At 37.3% G+C, this 19,041-nt stretch overlaps 1 protein-coding gene across 5 annotated transcripts in view; it reads left to right on the top strand.

Annotated features, from left to right (window-relative positions):
- LOC120634789 (heterogeneous nuclear ribonucleoprotein L) overlaps positions 1–19,041 on the top strand; it is a 442,186-nt gene that overhangs the window by 421,019 nt on the left and 2,126 nt on the right. Inside the window, exons 7-15 of one of the 5 annotated variants that reach the window (XM_039905592.1) lie at positions 1,534–1,626; positions 4,843–4,922; positions 5,673–5,765; positions 7,987–8,082; positions 8,901–9,022; positions 9,765–9,915; positions 11,158–11,276; positions 11,980–12,068; positions 13,363–13,510. In XM_039905592.1, the coding sequence (XP_039761526.1) occupies positions 1,534–1,626; positions 4,843–4,922; positions 5,673–5,765; positions 7,987–8,082; positions 8,901–9,022; positions 9,765–9,915; positions 11,158–11,276; positions 11,980–12,068; positions 13,363–13,510 (991 nt within the window). Of the gene's footprint in view, positions 1–1,533; positions 1,627–4,842; positions 4,923–5,672; positions 5,793–7,968; positions 8,083–8,900; positions 9,023–9,764; positions 9,916–11,157; positions 11,277–11,979; positions 12,069–13,362; positions 13,511–19,041 lie in introns of all 5 variants that reach the window. The other 4 variants (XM_039905591.1, XM_039905590.1, XM_039905589.1 and 1 more) reach the window with 4 other exon arrangements.

Raw genomic sequence — 19,041 nt, 5'->3', positions numbered from 1 at the left:
TTGTAGGTGTTAAGCCTCATGCGCCTGTAGTTACACCGATAACCGTTCCAGTCAGAAGCTGAACGTGCTGGTGGCAGACATGCAAGGCGGTAGTACTTCCCCTAACAATTCCATTTTAAAATAACTGAATATCAAGGAACGACTCTCGTCTACGGTGCAGTTACGCATATTCAAGTTTTTTGGCCACATCTCAAGGAATGAGGGGTCGATTGAACGATTGGTGGTGCAAGGACAGGTTCAAGGAAAAAGGGCAAGAGGGCGGTCACCTACTCGTTGGACAGATACGGTGGAATCGCTGACCCAGACGACTCACGCGGGAAGCCGTGCAATCTAATTATGCCTAGCACCATGAAATTCATCTCACCAGCCACGACCACTCTGCCAAGAGTGCACGACTAATAAGTACTTCCCCGGACGAGCTTAGTCTCAAATCTGTACTACTACTTAAACAGCACTATTGCGATTGTTTGCGATCTGCGCGATACCGCAACTGCGGTAAATCATAATGGAACCTTCACAGTATAGGCCTAGACTCAGTTAATTATTTGAAAGCATACGCGGGTCACCGAGATAATTTCAAAGCACTCACAATACGTGAATGGCCACGTTCTTTGATTATTCGCGCCAGTATGTAATAAGGAATAGGTTCTTTGGCCGATTGGCGCAGTCGGCAGCGACCCTGCTTTCCGACACATGGCTGTGGGTTCGATTTTCACACCTGGACAATGTTTGTGTGATGAACATGAATGTTTTTCAGTGTCTGGGTGTTTATCTGTTGTAAAAGTATTTATGTTTATTATTCATAAAAATATTCATCAGTCATCTTAGTACCCATAACACAAGCTACGGTTACTTTGGGGCTGGATGTCAGTAAAATAAAATTAAAAATGATTAAAAAAAATAAAGGTATTTTGACACATTTTTTAATTTAATTTATGCATTAGTAGGTTTAAGAATTACCTTGGGAATCATATTATAAAAGTATATATTCAATGCCAAAAATGACTTCTGCACTTTTCGTAGACGATATGCAGAATACAATCGTAAAGAACCGCAAGCAACGTCGACGGGCAAAGCAGGTCGATGGCTGCCGGTAGATTGTTCTAACTTCATATTAATTGACTGTGACATAGTGATAACAAAAATAAATTACCCTGCTTAGTTTGTTAAGGGCTCTTTTGAAACACTTTCGGCTTAAGATGGCGAATGTGGTTATCACCTTTCAATAATGTAAACATACATGTATGAACGGTTCATAAAAGCCTGTGTCAGGCCTACATGAATAAAGAAATTTTGGATTTGAATTTAACGGTACAAACTACAAACAGAAAAATTACTTGTCTGAGGCGTGATCGATATTTCGGAAGGATCGTAGCTTAACCGGCTTAACGGTTTTATCAGAGTCAACGACAACGGGGGATGGGGAGCGAAACCTCGCTAGGAGTTGAGCCCCACGGCTCGACGGCATCGGGGAAGGGAATTGGACGTAACTAGGATTACATTTTGGGCTTAACCATGATGGACTCTTGCCAGATGCAGCAACAGTGGCAACGCAACAGCCCAGACCCGCCAGCGAAGACTCTTGCAGCCAACACAGTCAGCATTCCTGCGAACATGCCCAGAACGGTTTGTATGTTTGTATGGAGGGTTGTGCATTGTATGAGACTGCTACCAATCCCGGCTGCCGTTCATGTATTTACGTTTTGAAGTTTTTACCAGTTCCTATAATATCCGTTAGATCCAATACAATGTCTAATTTACAAGAATCTTATGTGTGTTTGATAAAATTCTAAGTAAAAGGTTTCGAAGTCTTAACCTAAACTAAATCCGTAGATTTGGATTGCTGTAAAACGTGCCTTTCTTGATGCAACTAGTCATTTTTACCTTCCCTTTTATTAAGTGCAATCAATTTATGATTTTCTTTTCTCTTAATATCTCCATTTTCAACTCATGCATCTTGTGTTCTTATTTCTACTCTCTTCTAATTATAATTGTTTTAACTTATTTCATTTAATCAAATCAAAATCTTGAACTTATTCTTATTAATAACAAACTCTTCTTTCGTCCTCAGTTTTCTTTTGATCATAGAATCTTTACCGTCTATCCTTCATTCTTTTCCTCATTTCTTAATTCCTTCTTTGCTTTTTTCGATTGTTCTCTTAATTCTTCTCTTTATAATACGAAACCCAAATCCCGGTTCATGAATTCAACCAATTGACGTCCACTGCTGGATATTGGTCTTTATTGTAGGGCGTTCCTAACTCCACGATTCTGAGCCTCTTGTATCCAGCGGCTCCCCGCGACTCGCATTCACTCGGCAGGGATGTCATCTTTATGATAAAATCCCAGTTTTACTATTATAATATTATAGGAGCCGGTAAATAGATGCAATGCTAGTGAGTAATTGTATAACCTTAGGTTTAAGTGTGTTTGTATATGTCGATAGATGTAAAGCATTGGACTGAGTATACTCTTTGGAGGTATGACTACTTATTAACGAACACCCTGTATATCTTGTCCAATACTATACGTCGATTTGTGTTGTCAGTTCTAACCCTGTAGTTAAATCGATTTATTGTATAAACTGTACCTTCCTATGACATACCTTATTACTTTATTGTTACATACAGTCAGTTGTACTATACATACTGTATATATATATACTAAGCATAGAAATATATATTTTACAAACCAAATCTGAGACATGTGAAATTGTAGCTACATTAATATCAACTAAGGGTATCTTCAGACATATCAAGAGTCAGGAATTCCGGGGTATAGACCATGAACACCTTGACAAGCGCTAGAGTCGCAATACCAGTCATCTGTGATCACATTTATCAGAGCAATCTGAAAATTCGGGTATTATCTTGTAATTTGAAATGACTATACCTTAATTTAGCGTACCATAAGCCCATCCATTTGATACGTCACATAATGTTCTTTATACCTTTATTTATTTAACTTTCCAATTTGCAACACATAATCTAATTTGATTTATTTACGCTATACGTTTAAGGTCACCCAGCTCTACTAGATGGATAAATCATCTTTATGAACCTACAAATTATTTTTCCATCTAGTATGCTCTTGGACCCTGATATATCTGAATAGACCTTAAAAAGTACATTTTACCAACACTATTGTTACTTAAGCATTATAAACTCTATTCTATTAGAAATATCCAATTATCAAAACATATTAACATTTCGAATGATATATCTTTGCTAAATTAGAATAAACGACCTAATAATCACTTAACATAGTTGGACATTTCTATACAAACGCATTATATATTGTACTTTTACATAATATGTTTAACATTAGACACAATAAACCAGATAAACCAAATACAGACTTTCATTTGGAAACCTCAAATTCCCCTGCATGCGTGTGTAGGCTACTTGCATATCCATCTTACTAGTATTTAAGTGTGTACTTTTGAAGATTTCGGAATTTTGTTATCAGTCTCAGCTTGAGTTCTGCGGTTTCAAATGCTTTCTTCTCGCGCGTCCGAATCTTGGCTGTTAGAAAGTTCTTAACTTTAAGTCCACCTTTTGTAATCCATTTTTTTGTGTTGTGCAATTAAGAAAAAAAAACTATACGCACAGCTGAAAAACCGGTTTATTTTTTTTGTACCAGTTATTTCACGTTACGAGACAGAACAAAATTATTAAAAGAAGGTTTGTTTATTAAAAACAGAACTTTTCTAAACAAAAACAGAAGCAGAAACGATAAAAAAAAGAAACCATACTGACTTAAACTGTCAAGTTTACAAGTAAGTAAGACCCTTCGGTCACCTATCGGTCTTTTTCTCGTCAAACAAATGAGTAGATAACATTAAACAGAAATACGAAACGTCAAGACACGCTGTAAGTACTCGATAAACGACTTAATTAATACCTACGCTGAATGAAAAAGGATTTGATTTTATATGGAATTTAAAGTGACGTGTTTTTTTTACGTAAACGTTTGATACCTTTTTACTGTCATTGAGTTTAACGACACAAATTGTGGTTAAGATACGTGTGACGCTTAGAATGTAAGACGCAGAATCTGGACTGTCTTTACTGATATTGATTCCCTTTAGGGGCGTTTATGTAAATGTAATTGGCCGATTTGCCCCATGTCGGTTTAATGGTATTTGAGGCCATTTTGATTTGAATACGTTAATATTAATGCCAAGGCTTTGAATTACATTTCATTCATTGGGGGTAAACACTCAAGAAAAGTTTAAATTCCGACGAGTTATCTGAAGCGGTGCTAAATGCTAAATTTTTTTTTATTTAAAAAAAATTAAAACATTTGAAATAAATAACGCAAAATAGTTACTTCAAATTATAATTACTTCGGTAATACACTACAGATTCTACTAAGAAACAGCCGCCGAAAACTGATAAGTTGCTCTTTTCGTACATAAAAATTTTACAATATGATAAAAATAAATATTATCTTGTAAGATATAAAGCCGTCTGTCCCGCTAACGGTAACTATGGAATTCAAAAATTTCATAGTAACCCTGATGTAAATTGTGTATAAATTAAATTAATACATTGTATATGTATTGACCCTCATATTATTTCAGAGCGTCTACCCTCATATGAAGTTAGCAAATTGTTTCGTTCTTTTTTTATATAAACGGGTCTACTATCGTTATTAAAAACACAGCGTTAGTTACAGATAATTGTTATATTATTATGTGTCTGTCTTCATATTTTATTGTGTCTACCCCCATGTTTTTTTGTGTCTTCAATCATATTTTGTTGTGTTTATCCTGATATTCCTTGCGTCTACACTCATATTATCAAAGTTAATGTGTCCAATCTGTTTTGTTCATTCCAGATATGGACTTCGGCAGCGGAGGGCCTCCGCCTCCTGGTATGATGAAAGACAGACATGGGCCACCCCCGCCGCACCATCCGGTGAGTGGTCTCTTTTCAATAGTTAATCGTCTGTGGCATGCACTTCATATAAGCAGAAAAGCACTGCCTACCCTAAAAAAATATATAACTCGTTTCGGGGGATAGTTAATTCATTTTATGCTGTCTCCCTGCTTCTGTTACCCGCCTGGTACCTACGCTACGCGACGCGTACATAATAAAGTGACAGAAGACACTTGATTTTAATTTTGCATGCGATGTTAGGGCTGTATCTGATTTCTTTCAGTGAAAACTATGGCAGTGGGCTACTCGTTACGGTTTCAGTGTTTTTTTTTTTTTATTCCACTACAAGTGAGCCCTTCACTGCAATCTCACCTGGTGGTAAGTGATGATGCAGTCTAAGATGGTAGCGGGCTAACATGTTAGGGAGTACGACAGTTCGCTTAGCGGCACGTCTTTGTCAAAATGGTGGTAACTAGACATTGCCGAAGCCTCCCACCTGACCAGACTAGAGAAAATTCAGAAATTATAAATTCCCAAATTGCCCCTGGCGGGAATTGAACTCGGGACTTCCCACTTAAATCACAGTGCTCACCGTTGCGTCAGCGAGGTCGTCGTCGTCGTAGATAAGTCTAATAGACACTTAATAATGTAAAGCCTAAACCCTGTGATGTAATATTTCGGTTTTCATGTAAACGCCATATGAATATATACCCCATCTAAATAAACAACAAATAATTAAAATGAAAAAAGATGGAAACGGTAGATGATTTTGATGTAACTGTTTTACAGCGTGACGGTCGCGGCTACGGCCCGGAGGGGTACGGCGGCGAGGGGTTTGTACCACCGCCACCAATGCACCACCCCATGCCGCCACAGAATCAGGTATTTGATTCTAGAATAGATTCGCAAGTGAGTAATGTATCTACACCCTTATTTTTTTGTTTTTTTTTTTTGTTTTTTATTTAACATTTTTTATTATCATCATCGACCCGTTACCGGCCCCATACAGGCAGTGGCGTGCATTTCATACATGCACAAAAGCACTGCATACCAAAATTATTTTATATAGCTTGTATTGGAGGGGAATATTCCTATTTTAAGCTATATATCTGCTTTTTGCATACCCTGGCCGAAGACCCTGTGCACGCCACTGCATGCAAGGCATGGCTCTCCCACAATGAGAATGGTTGAGGACGTAGTACTTCACACGCCTTTGTTTAACATTATGGACGACTCTCAGGCATGCAGGTTTCCCGTCAAAGCGAGTTAAATAGTTAGAGTTAAATCGCGTAAAAAAAAAAAAAAATAGCCGTACACGCTGACTTTTTTCTTGTGCTCCAACAGTGAGCCCGTTACTCTGTCTAATGTCTTCTGATCGTTGTTAAAAATTACAATAGGTGATAATAGTTTTGGTGTACAAGAAACATCTTATAGCCAGTTTACGCTCACGTGAGATATATTCCCTGGCATCTTTCTGAAATCTGTTCAAATTAATTTGAATTTATACTGAGGCTTTTAGCCAATTACACTAACATTTTTTCATTCATTTGAATTTACGCTAAGGCTTTTATCCAATTATACTTACATTTTTTCATTCATTTGAATTTACGCTGAGGCTTTTATCCAATTACACTAACAGTTTTTCATTCATTTGAATTTACGCTGAGGCTTTTATACAATTACACTAACCTTTTTTTTATTCATTTCAATTTACGCTGAGGCTTTTATCCAATTACACTAACATTTTTTCATTCATTTCCATTAATATTGTTGATAATCATTATCGTTATCACCAGCACGCGTCTCCTCCCAGAGTAAGAAAAGTTTAGGCGTTACGCAGTGGCGTGCACAGAGGGTATGCACAGGGTATGCAGATGATATAAAATAAGAATTAGAAGTTATAAATACTTAAGGGTAGCCTTTTAATAACTCTTACAATGCTAATCCTTAAGTTTTTTATAACTCGGACTGGAGATTTTCTTCATTTTATATCATCTACATATCTTGTGCTTACCCTCTGTGCACGCCACAGGGTGTTAGTCCACCACGTTAGTCTAGTGCGGATTAGTGGACGACGTTTTCATTTACCATTGTAAAGCAAGTAATATGTAAAGAAGAAGCGTACATAGCCTCCGTAGAGGGAGGCTGGAGGTCTAACCGCCATCGCTTCTATCCGAAGATCCACATACATTTTGAATGTATTCCCAATATACACAATAATACCCCCAATCATTTCGTCTGACTAAAGTGATAAGATTTACTCGCGCATTTGCCAAAGCACGAAAACTGGGAAAAGGTGAAGTTACCCCTGTTTAAGAAGTATCATGATATCACCCTTTGAGATGTCCCTAAATAATTTCAGTTTATATAAAACGTAAGCTTACAGAAAAATCCTGTTTAACGTTAAGGATTACTTGAACGATAAAAAAGCTTGGGTGTGAATTGCTCTAACTTCATAACTTAATATAACTTTACTGTAAGATGGTGATAACAAAAAAAAAATTAACCGGCTAAGTTTGTTGTGGACTCTTCTTAGACCAGGGCGCATTTGGAACCCTCGTAGCTTTAGGTTTAAGTTGGCGAACGAAGTTATCACCACCCCCTTACAACTATGTAAACATATATGTATGAACTTCATAAGTGCCTGTGATAGGCCTACATGAAAAAATAAATTTTGATTTGATTTGATTTGAACCATTATCGTCCCACTTCAGGGTACGGGTGCCACAATGTGAATGGGTTAAGGCCGGCAGTCCACCACGCTAGCCCGGTGCGGATCGGTGACTCCACACGCCTTTGAGAACATTACGGAGTACTATCAGATATACAGGTTTCCCCACGATGTTCTCACCTTTGAAGCAACATATATTTAAATTGCTTAACACGCACGTATCTAAGAGAGGTTAGAGGTGCTTGCCTGGATAGAAATGAGCCCATCGGAAAAGCTGGAGTCCTAACTTCAATCGTTAATTTTCGAATACCCTCATGTATGTTAAACTCACGTAATACCTGATGAGAAGTCTTCTCACGCCCCTCGCACATACTGCGCCAATAGGCCTGAAGTGATGCGGTAATCTGTATGTAGGGCGCTCCCCCTCCACAGCAGGGCGCCGTTATGATGGTCTACGGCCTGGACCCCGCCACAGTCAACGCCGACCGCCTGTTCAACTTGTGCTGCCTCTACGGAAACGTCGTCAGAGTGAGTAACTTTTTATCTAATATAGACGTAGAATATATACATAAGTCGATTTTAAAATATAGACATATGCTGTCGCGGACTTTTTTCTTTGCTTCGTCTCAGTAGAATCTGCCTTCCAAACCGGTGGCAGAGTCGCTACGAACAGACATACTTAACGTTTCGAAAGTGTTTATATTAGGCCTACTTGAAATAACTGACTTTTGAATTTTGAAACTAAACGGGACTAAAACCTAAAACTTAACGGAAAAAAACTAAGTGTTTTAATTCACGTTACCGTTAATATTCAACAAGTAAGAACCATTGTAGAACTTAATAATGAGGAATTGGATCTGGTGGATCTGGACGACAATATTTCTAGGTATAACGTTAGATGCTAAACTTCAATGATGAGACTTGATGCAGACTTAGCTCTGCATAATACGTAGTAACATCATACAGATTTTCCTGTTCTACGCGGAGTATAGCAAATTGAGCTTAATATGGAAATCCGCAAAGTGACGCCTGCTTCTATTAAATATTTTAAATAAATAAATAAATACACTATGACAATACACACATCTTAGCTTGTGTTATGGGTACTAAGATGACTGTTTTTTTTATGAATAATATACATAAATACTTATAATGTACAGATAAACACCCAGCCAATGAAAAACATTCGCAAACATGTTCCAGTTGTAGGAATCGAACCCACGGCCATGGACTCAGAAAGCTGGGTCGCAGCCCACTGCGCCAATCGGCCGTCAAACTGTTTCTCAGTCAAATGTCTTTTTTTTTTGGTTTTATTGAATTCATATCCTATACACAATCTGTTGCAGATAAAGTTCCTGAAAACGAAAGAAGGCACCGCCATGGTGCAGATGGGTGACGGCGTGTCAGTGGAGCGATGCGTGCAGAACCTGAACAACGTCACCGTGGGTGACTACACGCTCACTCTAGCGTTAGTATGGCTTATATACCTTCAGTTCTATCTCAGAAACTTTAAATCCTACAAATATTATAAATCTGAAGGTGTGGTTGTAACTCAATCACGCAAAAACTACTGAACGGATTTGGATCAAATTTGGCATGGATGTAGCCTTTGACATGGAAAAGAACATAGGCTACCTTTTATTCCGATTCTTTAAGTAGTTCCCGAGGGAAAATCGAAAATTGTTTACGAGATACGCCTCGGGCAGACAGCTTTGAAATTTGGTAGGTATGTCACCTATGCTACGGAAAAGGTCATGTACTTTCTATACCGATCTCTCAAATAGGTTCCGTGGTAAGATTAAAAATATATATTATTTCGTGTATAGGAGTATGTTAATTTAAATTATGTACGACTCTACCATATCAAATCAATAATACCTAAAACGCAAAACTACAGCTATTTTTAACTCGGGTGTAAATTTATATAATTTTTTATAACTATCACATTTTTCATTTCATTTTGGACCCAATTCTGAACTCGCGCGCAGAAGCTAGTATATATAAAAAAAATATATATGTAGCTTGTGTATTGGGTACTAAGATATCTGATGAATATTTTTTTTTTATGAATATAATACACATAAATACTTATAATATATAGATAAAAACACAGACACTGGAAAACATTCATGTTCATCAAAAAATTAAAAGCAAAAGGCGACGTTGAAAAAAATTCTATCTATATCGATATCGATGTATTATTTCCGCAGGTTCTCTAAACAGGCGTACCTCTCGGAGGTGATGAACCCCTACCCCTTGCCGGACAAGAGCCCCTCGTTCAAGGACTACGTGGGCAACAAGAACAATCGCTTCCTCACCCCCGCCTCCATACACAAGAACCGGATACAGCCCCCCTCAAAGGTAAGATCTTTGGATATCAATAGATAGGTTCTTGGAGACAACCATTTTTTTTAATGAAAGAAAAAATGAATTATAAAAAAAATGGTTTACGTTTAAATGGTTGTATAAATGTTTTGATTTAAAAAAACCATTTTTTTTATTCTTCTACAAGTCACGCGCTGTTAAGCTATGATACAGTCTTAGATGGTAGCGGGCTTACCTGTTAGTGTATAGCCATTATATTAAATCTGTTCCCCTAATTGGTTAATGGCGATTAAAACTTATTAATAATTTAATAGGTTTTATTCCAGCAAAAGATAACCTGGATAGCAGCTTCATTTTTGTGCCTTTTGGAGTAGAGACTTTGGGACCGTGGGGTCCGGAGGCAAGAGCCCTTTTCAAAGAATTATCGAAAAGGGTTATCGAGTCTACCGGTGATCCTAGAGCGGGCAGTTACCTTGGCCAACGAATTAGTTTGGCCATCCGAAGGGGCAATGCTGCCAGCATCTTAGGAACTATGCCTCGCTGCGGTGGTTTCGAGGACGTTTTAGATTTTATTTAGTTTTAAATAGTTTATTTAAGGTTATATTTATATTTTAAAATTAATCTTAAAGAACTAGAAATCTTTTGCTGGAATTAAATTTTTTATTATAGGTTTTATTTATAATTAATTTCTACCCTAATGGTTTGGTAGGGCTATAACTAGAATTCCCCGGTCGTCTATCAGAGCCAAGAAGAGGGACTACCGTGGAGGGAGTCCTACATAACCTCCGTCCTGCCCAAGGACCGGAGGTAGCAATGAAGCTTTTTCTACCACGCCACAAACAAATAAAACAAGGGTTCTTCTTCTTCTTGTTCTTCCCTTGGTCTTGTCTCCGTAATTGGTCGGCTGAAACCTTCCATAATGCCACGGGTATTCAGTGGCGTGCACAGAGGGTATGCACAGGGTATGCAGATGATATAAAATAAAGAAAATCTCCAGTAAGAGTTATAAACACTTAAGGGTAGGGTTTTTATAACTCTAACAATGCCTATCCTGAATTTTTTCATAACTCGCACTGGAGATTTTCTTCATTTTATATCATCTGCATACCCTGTGCATACCCTTTATGCACGCCACTGCTGGTACGGCTCCCCGCTGGGTCACTCCAGCCAGACGATCTCACTCCGGTAGCTTAGCTGGCCGCCGAGTGCTTAAAAAAGAAAGAAGGGTTATAACTAGCCCCGGTCAGATCAAAAATGGGATGAGATGATCTTTTCCAGGTGTTGCACTTCTTCAACACGCCGCCCGACGTGTCGGACGACCAGTTGCTCCAGGTGTTCCAGGACTACGGCGTGGCGCCGCCGCACACCATCTCCAAGTTCCCGCTCAAGAGCGAGAGGTGAGAGCGTGACGCGTTACAGTTTCAAGGTCACTTCACTTGAGCAGTTTCAAGGTCAAAGTCGAATACTTCTTTATTCGAATAGGCACATAGATGACATTGGATAGAAGCAGGCGTTACTTTGCCGAAATCCATGATATAAGCAAATTAAGCTTAATTTTCATAATATACATAGATGATAATTTTTATGGCGATACTACATTCGTAGACTTAAAACTAATGCCCGTTTTCAAGACAATGCCTAAGAAACGCGTTGTCAAAGAAGATCAAAGTCAAAGAGGCAATCATATAACCCAACTTGTCTATGCTTCTTGCCACAGGTTGTTACTTTGTGTTTGTTTCATCATAATTTTAATTTTTCATATGGATTTACCGATGGGATCATATTATTAAAAAAATACCGAATGTAAGTCAAGTGACAGTTTACGAGTTACCTAAACATACGCTGAATCGGTATCGTAACTTCAGATGACGACTTACGTCGTTAGTCATCATCTAAGAGTTGAGAAACGTTTTTTTTCTTAATGCATAACAAATCATTACGCATCCGATTCGAGCGTTTCCTAGGTATCGGGAAAATATGCATAAAGCTACAAGGGTTTTTTTTGTGATTCCTAGAGAAACGAGCACCAATTAAAAAGTTTTTTTTTGTCTTACGTCATTCATTCATGTCTTACTTCATTCACTCATGACGTACTTCCAGGTCGTCTTCGGGCCTGATGGAGTTCCAGAACATATCGCAATCGGTCATGGCGATCATGGCCTGCAACCACGCCACCATACAGCATCCAGGTATATCTTACTGCTCATTCCTTTTTTGAGTTTTTTTTTTTCGGTTTCTGTTGCAATACTTGTTTAGAAAGCAAAACCTAATAAAGTGGCCGAATATGCCTTTTACTTAAATTCATCCATACATTATTGAGATGTAGGTTGGATGAATATATGAATATATCTTGAATTCGTGATTGAAAGTATAGCCAAAGAGTTTGTTTTTTGTCAATTTGTTTCAAAGTGCTATCCGGGACTACGAGTCGAACTAAAAAAAAATAATAGCATTTGATAGCCCGAGGCAGCCGGCCAAAGCGAGCGTTTGAAGTATGTTATAGTAGTATAGCAAACTTCATAAATATAAAATGCATATAAAAAATTTCAAATTCTGTCTGTTCCGAAATTTTTCATATGCATTTAAAATTTATGAAATTGATGATTCCTCCAAGTAAAAACACTAATATAAATTATAAAAATTACAGCAAACTTTTTAGAAATTTCACGCGGACGAATTCGGGGAACGGTATTATAGCTTCCCCTCAGCACATTGGCATGTAGAGTAGAGACATTCGTCTCTCGGGATCCATGCGCCAGGGGGCGCAATTAGTTTGAAGATATATTTAAGAATTTTTGATTGGAAGTAACTAAGGAAGCGATTAGAGCCCAGTGGGTAAGACTTCGGCTTCAGTTTCCGGGGTGGCCGAGATCACATCCCAGCACGCACCTCTAACTTTTCTAAGTTATGTTAAAATACCACTCGCTTCAACGGTGAAGGAAAACATAGTGAGGAAGCCTGCAAGCCTGAGAGTTCTCCATAACTGTCTCCTTAACTCCTTCTCATTATGCGATGAGCCTCTGGCCAACAGGTTGTGGGCCGGTAATCGGTTGTTAAGAAGATGATGATGTTGATGATAGGAACATAACATAGGTCCAAGTAATATTCATCATTACCGGCCACCACAACAGAGCACGGTTCTCCTGCCACAATGAGAAGGGGTTAAGGCCGTAGTCAACCACGCTTAACCAGTGCGGCTTGGTGGACTCCGGACACCTTTGAGAACATTATGCAGAATTCTCAGGCATGCGATGGCGATGTTTTCCTTCACCGTTGAAGCAAGTGATATTTCAATTATTTAAAACGCACATAGAAAAATAGAATAGAATAGAGATTTCTGGGCCAGCACCAGCTGGGTTTCGAACTTGGCTCGCCCGAAAGTGAAGTCGAGCTGCTACCCAATGAGATGTCGATCATGTCACCGCTTTGATTCTGCATTAAAGATATCACTGTTATCATGAGATCCCGTGGCCACGCTTGCAGGTGCGAAGTTCCCGTTCGTGATGAAGCTGTGCTTCTCGTCGTCGCGGCAGATCGGCCAGGGCAAGAGCCAGCCGCCCGCCAAGGCGCAGAGCCCGCCGCAGGACGCCGCGCGGCCGGGACAGAACAACGGCCTCGAGCACGACTACTAGTAAGCGCCCCACTAGCGGTAGCACAGGCGCGCGCGCCACGGAAGTTGGAGCGCTCGGTTACCCGGCAACTGCTCGGGCCCAAAAGAGACTTCAAGACACTCATCAAGGTGTTTCGTACTCAAAAAAGTCTTCCTGATGAAACTGATCAAAAGATTATCCGTTCTGGAAAACTTTTTTGTTCCTTTATCAAGGAAGCCTGTTGTCTAGCTTGTCTGAAACAGTTAGAAGTATTTTCGCGAGTAATCGGGCTCGAAAAAGTCTCCTGGAATAAAGCTGATCAAAAAATTTTCCATTCTAGAACACTTTTTTGTTTCTTTCTCAGGGAGGTCAGTTAACATGCTGTTCGGAAACAGTCAGGAATATTTTCGCGAGTATTCTGGTCCATAAAAGTTTTCTCGATGAAGCTGGAAAACTTTTTGTTTCTTTGCCGAGGAAGCCAGTTGCCAAGTTGGTCTAAAACAGTCAGAAATATTTTCGCGGAATTCGGGCTCAAAAAGTCTTCTGGCTCAAAAATTTTCAAGCTGGAACACTTTTTTGGCCCCTTTAAAAGTTGTCCCCTTTAATCTCCTCGATGGAAGCCAGTTGCCGAGCTGGTCTAAAACAGGCAGGAATATGTTCGCGAGCATTTGGTCATAAAGGTTTTCAAGAATTCAGGTCAAAGCTGATCAAATAGTTTCCCTAATCCAGAACACTCAATGGATGTGATCGGTTAACTTTTAACTTTTGCGTTTAATTCCTGCGTGCGTTTAAAACTTTTCATGAGTGCGTTCTTTGTTTCCGAACTAGTATGCAACGCACCGAAATAGTGGGTTTTATGCCGAAATAATGGGTCATATACCAGCATATTGGGCCATACGACAAACTTGTGGGTCATACACCGAATTAATGTGACACACATCGAACGAGTGGGGCTAAACACGCAACTTGTCGGCCGTAAAACGGCCTAAAAGCCGACATATTTGTAAATTAAATTGATACAGTTCCAACTTCCGTGAATAGCGCTGTAACGTAAGAGATTTTAGTATTTAATTGTGTAAAAAAATATATACATATTATATTAAACATATTATAAATATATATATATATATATATGATATATGTGTTTCAAAATGCAAAGTGTTGAAAAAGACATGAGTGTGTCATAAATTGTAAATTGTGTAGGTACGTTGACGGACCAATGTTAAGTCGATTTGGTATTCTTTTTTAGTGTGGCAACATTTGAGGCAAATGTTTTTGTTATAAACGCCCTTAGTGGAAGTTTTAAAGTTTTCGTTACCGTAAACCTGTCATTTTATATGGACGCTCAAATTTCATGGTTTGGCAACTCCATACGGAGGACAGTGCCAGAAAATCTAATAGAACTATTCCCCATTTATCCAGCTGTTTTATTACTGATCACTGAGCCTATGTTAAAATTCCTTTAGAACTGTTAAATCTCTCGGTCAAAGTTTTAAAATTGTTCGAAGTTTTAATTGCGAAACTAGTCCATAAGTTTTGGACACCAGAGTCAAAGTAAGCGCGATATTTATGAAATTTTTGGTTGTGTGATCCTTAATCTGGCACTGTCCTTTTGACATATTAACGTAACTCCAGCGTTAAGCTAAAAAATTAGCACTGTACTCGCGACCTGTTTCGGCACGGTACGGATCGTTTACGGTACGTTTCATCATCGACATATCGATTTCGGTATCAATATATCGTGCCTCGCTTTCGCGGAAGATCGCCCATAAGATGGGCTGAGAAGAGAAGAGAGATATCGTGCCTACTAATTTAAAAAAAAAATGCTTTTTTCTGCCACTCTGAAATACTATTTATATACTTTTTCATCATCGAAAACTAAATTCCATAAACGCAGTTTTTAGTTAACATCTTTTTTTAGTATTGACGCCTTAGTCCATGTATAGTTTTTGTATATATTACTACCACAGTAATATTTCCTATTCTCGTACCGAAATCGAACCGTACCGTGATGTAGGAGCAAAGTATAGTTCGAGCCTAAACTTGTCCATTAATAAAATTTATCGTTTAAATATAAAGTGCTTACAGTTAATACACATGAACAATTAATTACGCGTATTTACCGGTCAGAACGAAAATCTTAGTAACGGTTATTATGGGAATTTACCGGGAATTAACCAGTCTAATATGCAATTTGCTGGTTATAATCTAAAGGTCTTGGCTATTATACATTAGATTAATTTTATTAAATTCTTATAAGGTTGGGTATTGTGTAATTTTTCTGACAGATCGCTAACTTTCAACTCAATAGAACAATATAGTACAGGAATTGTAAACAGTAGACGCAGATTTTGCTTGAGGTTGACAGTTGAGAATTGTCAAGTAATTACCAGAATTCGGGAGCTGATCACTGTGACCCCGCGTAGTCGTGCCTTATGTCTTGAATTAAAATCAAATCAAGTCAAAACTTTAATTAATCAAATAGGACCAGCACGTACTTTTCTCTGCGTGCTAAAACCGTTAAAGACTTGGATTGTGGAATCAGCAGTATTCCCAATTGGCTTCAATAAGGGCTCGAGGGGCAGATTACCAAAGTTCGGACAAACTGGGCAAAGAATTGGTCCCTGGCGTGGTTATTGTTGATGATAATCACTTAAAATCATACAAATTTTGTGGGAAGTTCACTGGTCAATACGCATTTTGACCGGCCAAAACGCGTAATAAACTATACATGTGTTTTAACGGTATAATATACTCAATTGCTGGTATAATATTGCGCAAACCTGTATGTAGTTGAAAAGTATATAATAAATTTATTGATGTTATAATTTTAAATGTCTAATATAATCATAAAAATGTATAATATTACTGTGGTATAAGTTTTACTCTGCCGTTTTCTCTCTATATATAATAATATGTACAGTAGATGTTTGCCGGCCTAAAAATAATAGTTTTCCGAAGCACTTTACGGGGAATGATAAATATTTTACGGGGGTCATGGCGTAATCGTACCGTTATGCCTATGGGTCGGACAAGTGTAACTTAAGTAAAGTAAAGATTTTTCTAACTACAAAATAGTATTCTGTTAATAAATTTTTTAACTAAATTTAGCTTTTTTTGGGGATTTTGCATTTTTCTGATTTCTCCTACGTAAATAGGGGTTTATTGGAGATTTAATCGTTTACGAGAGACTTTAAGGCCCCCTTAGGGTAAGCGCTCACTAATTAGGAAGGATTTTTTTTTTCTATTTATTTCGTTATCATGTATCATCGATATTACAAAGACTTGCCGCAGGAGCCTTTGGCTTTAGCATTTGGGTAAATTCTTCCCGTTATATACCTCGTGCCGGAGAAAAGGATTATTCTCTGCACGGGAGTGTGGGGGGGGATTGGGGTGGGGGACTAAAACTATTGGTATTAAAAAAATGTTATTTCCGATAACAGCATGCTGCAGCATTCCCCGGTATTGCAAAGGGCATTCCAATAAATAGCTTGCCAAACCTGTACGTGATCGCTGCCCCTAAGGGTCTCATAAGTCTATTATGGAATTAATTTTGTTGAAAAAAAAAAACCTACTTATAAAATTTTTGGTCGACTTTAGACTGCGATGTTTATGAATGTGATTATTTTCGAGGATAAAAATGACTGTTTTAATGAAGATTATAATATTCCATATATTTTAAAACTCTTTACAGTAGGGACCATAGAGGTTATAGAACGCATGATATGTTTGCTTGGAAAATTCCTGTTTTTATTCAATTATCCTAAATCCCTGGAGGCTCGAGCCTTTGTTGAATTGGATAAGAGGTAGATTAAAATATATTTTATATAAAGATTATGAAACAATTAAAAAAATATATATATCTTCACAAGCAATCTTGTAAGCGGTGATAACCTTGTGGTTATGACTTCGGCTACACTTTTGTGGTGCCGAATTCGAATCCAAGCACGCACCTATTCCAGCGCATCATCTTTATAACAATTAAAATATCGCTTACTTCAACGGTGAAGAAGTTGTGAGGAAACCTGCATGCCTGAGAGTTACCAAGGCTTGTGGAGTCCACCAATCCGCACTGGATCAGCGTGGTGGACTGCGGCCTAGACCCTTCTGTAGTGGGCCGGTAACTAACCGGGTTGATATGATGATGATGAGGATTCTTCGCAAGATTGCCTGCGAAGCTATATTGAAAGGTGCAGCGTGATTAAAACTTTATTTTTGTTTCACAATTTTTTTTTTTTGAGCTTTTGACAGGCAAACATAGGTGGCGCCTTTTTTGAAAAAAGAAAAATAAACCCTCTCCGTTTTAACGATATTATATATTCTTATATAAACTGTACACTTTCCGAAATGAAAATTATATATATTATTTATAAATTCGTATACATTTTTAACCAAAAATTACACTAGAAAAATATACGTTTTAATTCATTGCCGTACGCTTCATTATTTTTCTGTTTATCACACTATCAATGCCAAAAATAATTAGCCAAAGTTTTAAAAGTGTTAGGTAACAATTTTTAAATATGTATTTAAAAAAAATGTACATAAAGTCCATTATTATTTTCGCCATAGGTAAAAGATGGGGTGTAATCGCGTATAAAAGTGTCAGTGAAAAAATAATAAAAAATAATGCATTATTTTTTCTTAATCTAAGGATTACATTAAATTGGCGCACTAGTTCAGATGTCTCAAAATAGATAGATAGTTTATAATCGTTACAAACACAAATAAATAGTAGATAGTTACTTATGACTTTGGGATTTTTTTTAATAGAAAATTCCTTTAGGTTTATTTCATATTACCAAAATAATTCACGTAGTAAATTTGTTTAGGATTCCGTATAACTTTCCTGTAGTCAATTTTAAAGATGAAATGAAAAATAAATAAATGGTATCTGACAAATGAAGATAAATTATGCTCAGATTTATTAAAAGTTTTAGGATTATTAGTAAATATGTAATGTAAGTTGTTACTATGTTAATTTCACCTTTATAAAATATGACACGAATGAGAAAAAATCATCCAAAATGCATTCGATTTTAACCACAGTTATAATTATTATTTCTGATACATAATTGTATTAGTAGGTTCTTATTTCATTTAAAAAAACGTAAAATGGAATGACATATCTAATTTAAAAAAAAAACAATTAATGTTGACTGCAACGTCAATTTTCGATTCTAAATAGATATCTAATTATTAAGAAGTATTTTTAAAATAAGCATGTGCAGTCGAACACAAACGTCGTATATTTTTAACGAGATGCAATCGTTAAATTGCTTTTTAAATAGGCTTAATGAATTTAGATTTGTACTTAAAATGCTAAACATTTTGTAGTGTAAATTATTATATTACAAATACAAATAAAATAGACACTTCGTGCTCGACTGTACAATCTGTATTCGCTTGTCCTGTTTGTGAAATATGTCAATTGTATTTTTTTTTTTAATAAATGCGTAAATTGAAAAGTATTCTAACCGCTCGAAATACATTAAAACAATATGTAGCAATTGAAATGTAACTGTTTTTTTTTTTGCTAAAAATATAGACATTTTAATAAATCTTTACAAAG

Source organism: Pararge aegeria, chromosome 25, assembly GCF_905163445.1.
Source record: "Pararge aegeria chromosome 25, ilParAegt1.1, whole genome shotgun sequence".
Classification (NCBI taxonomy): Eukaryota; Metazoa; Arthropoda; class Insecta; order Lepidoptera; family Nymphalidae; genus Pararge; species Pararge aegeria.
The sequence above is the reverse complement of the archived record's forward strand: the minus strand, read 5'-3'. Positions and strand labels throughout refer to the sequence as shown.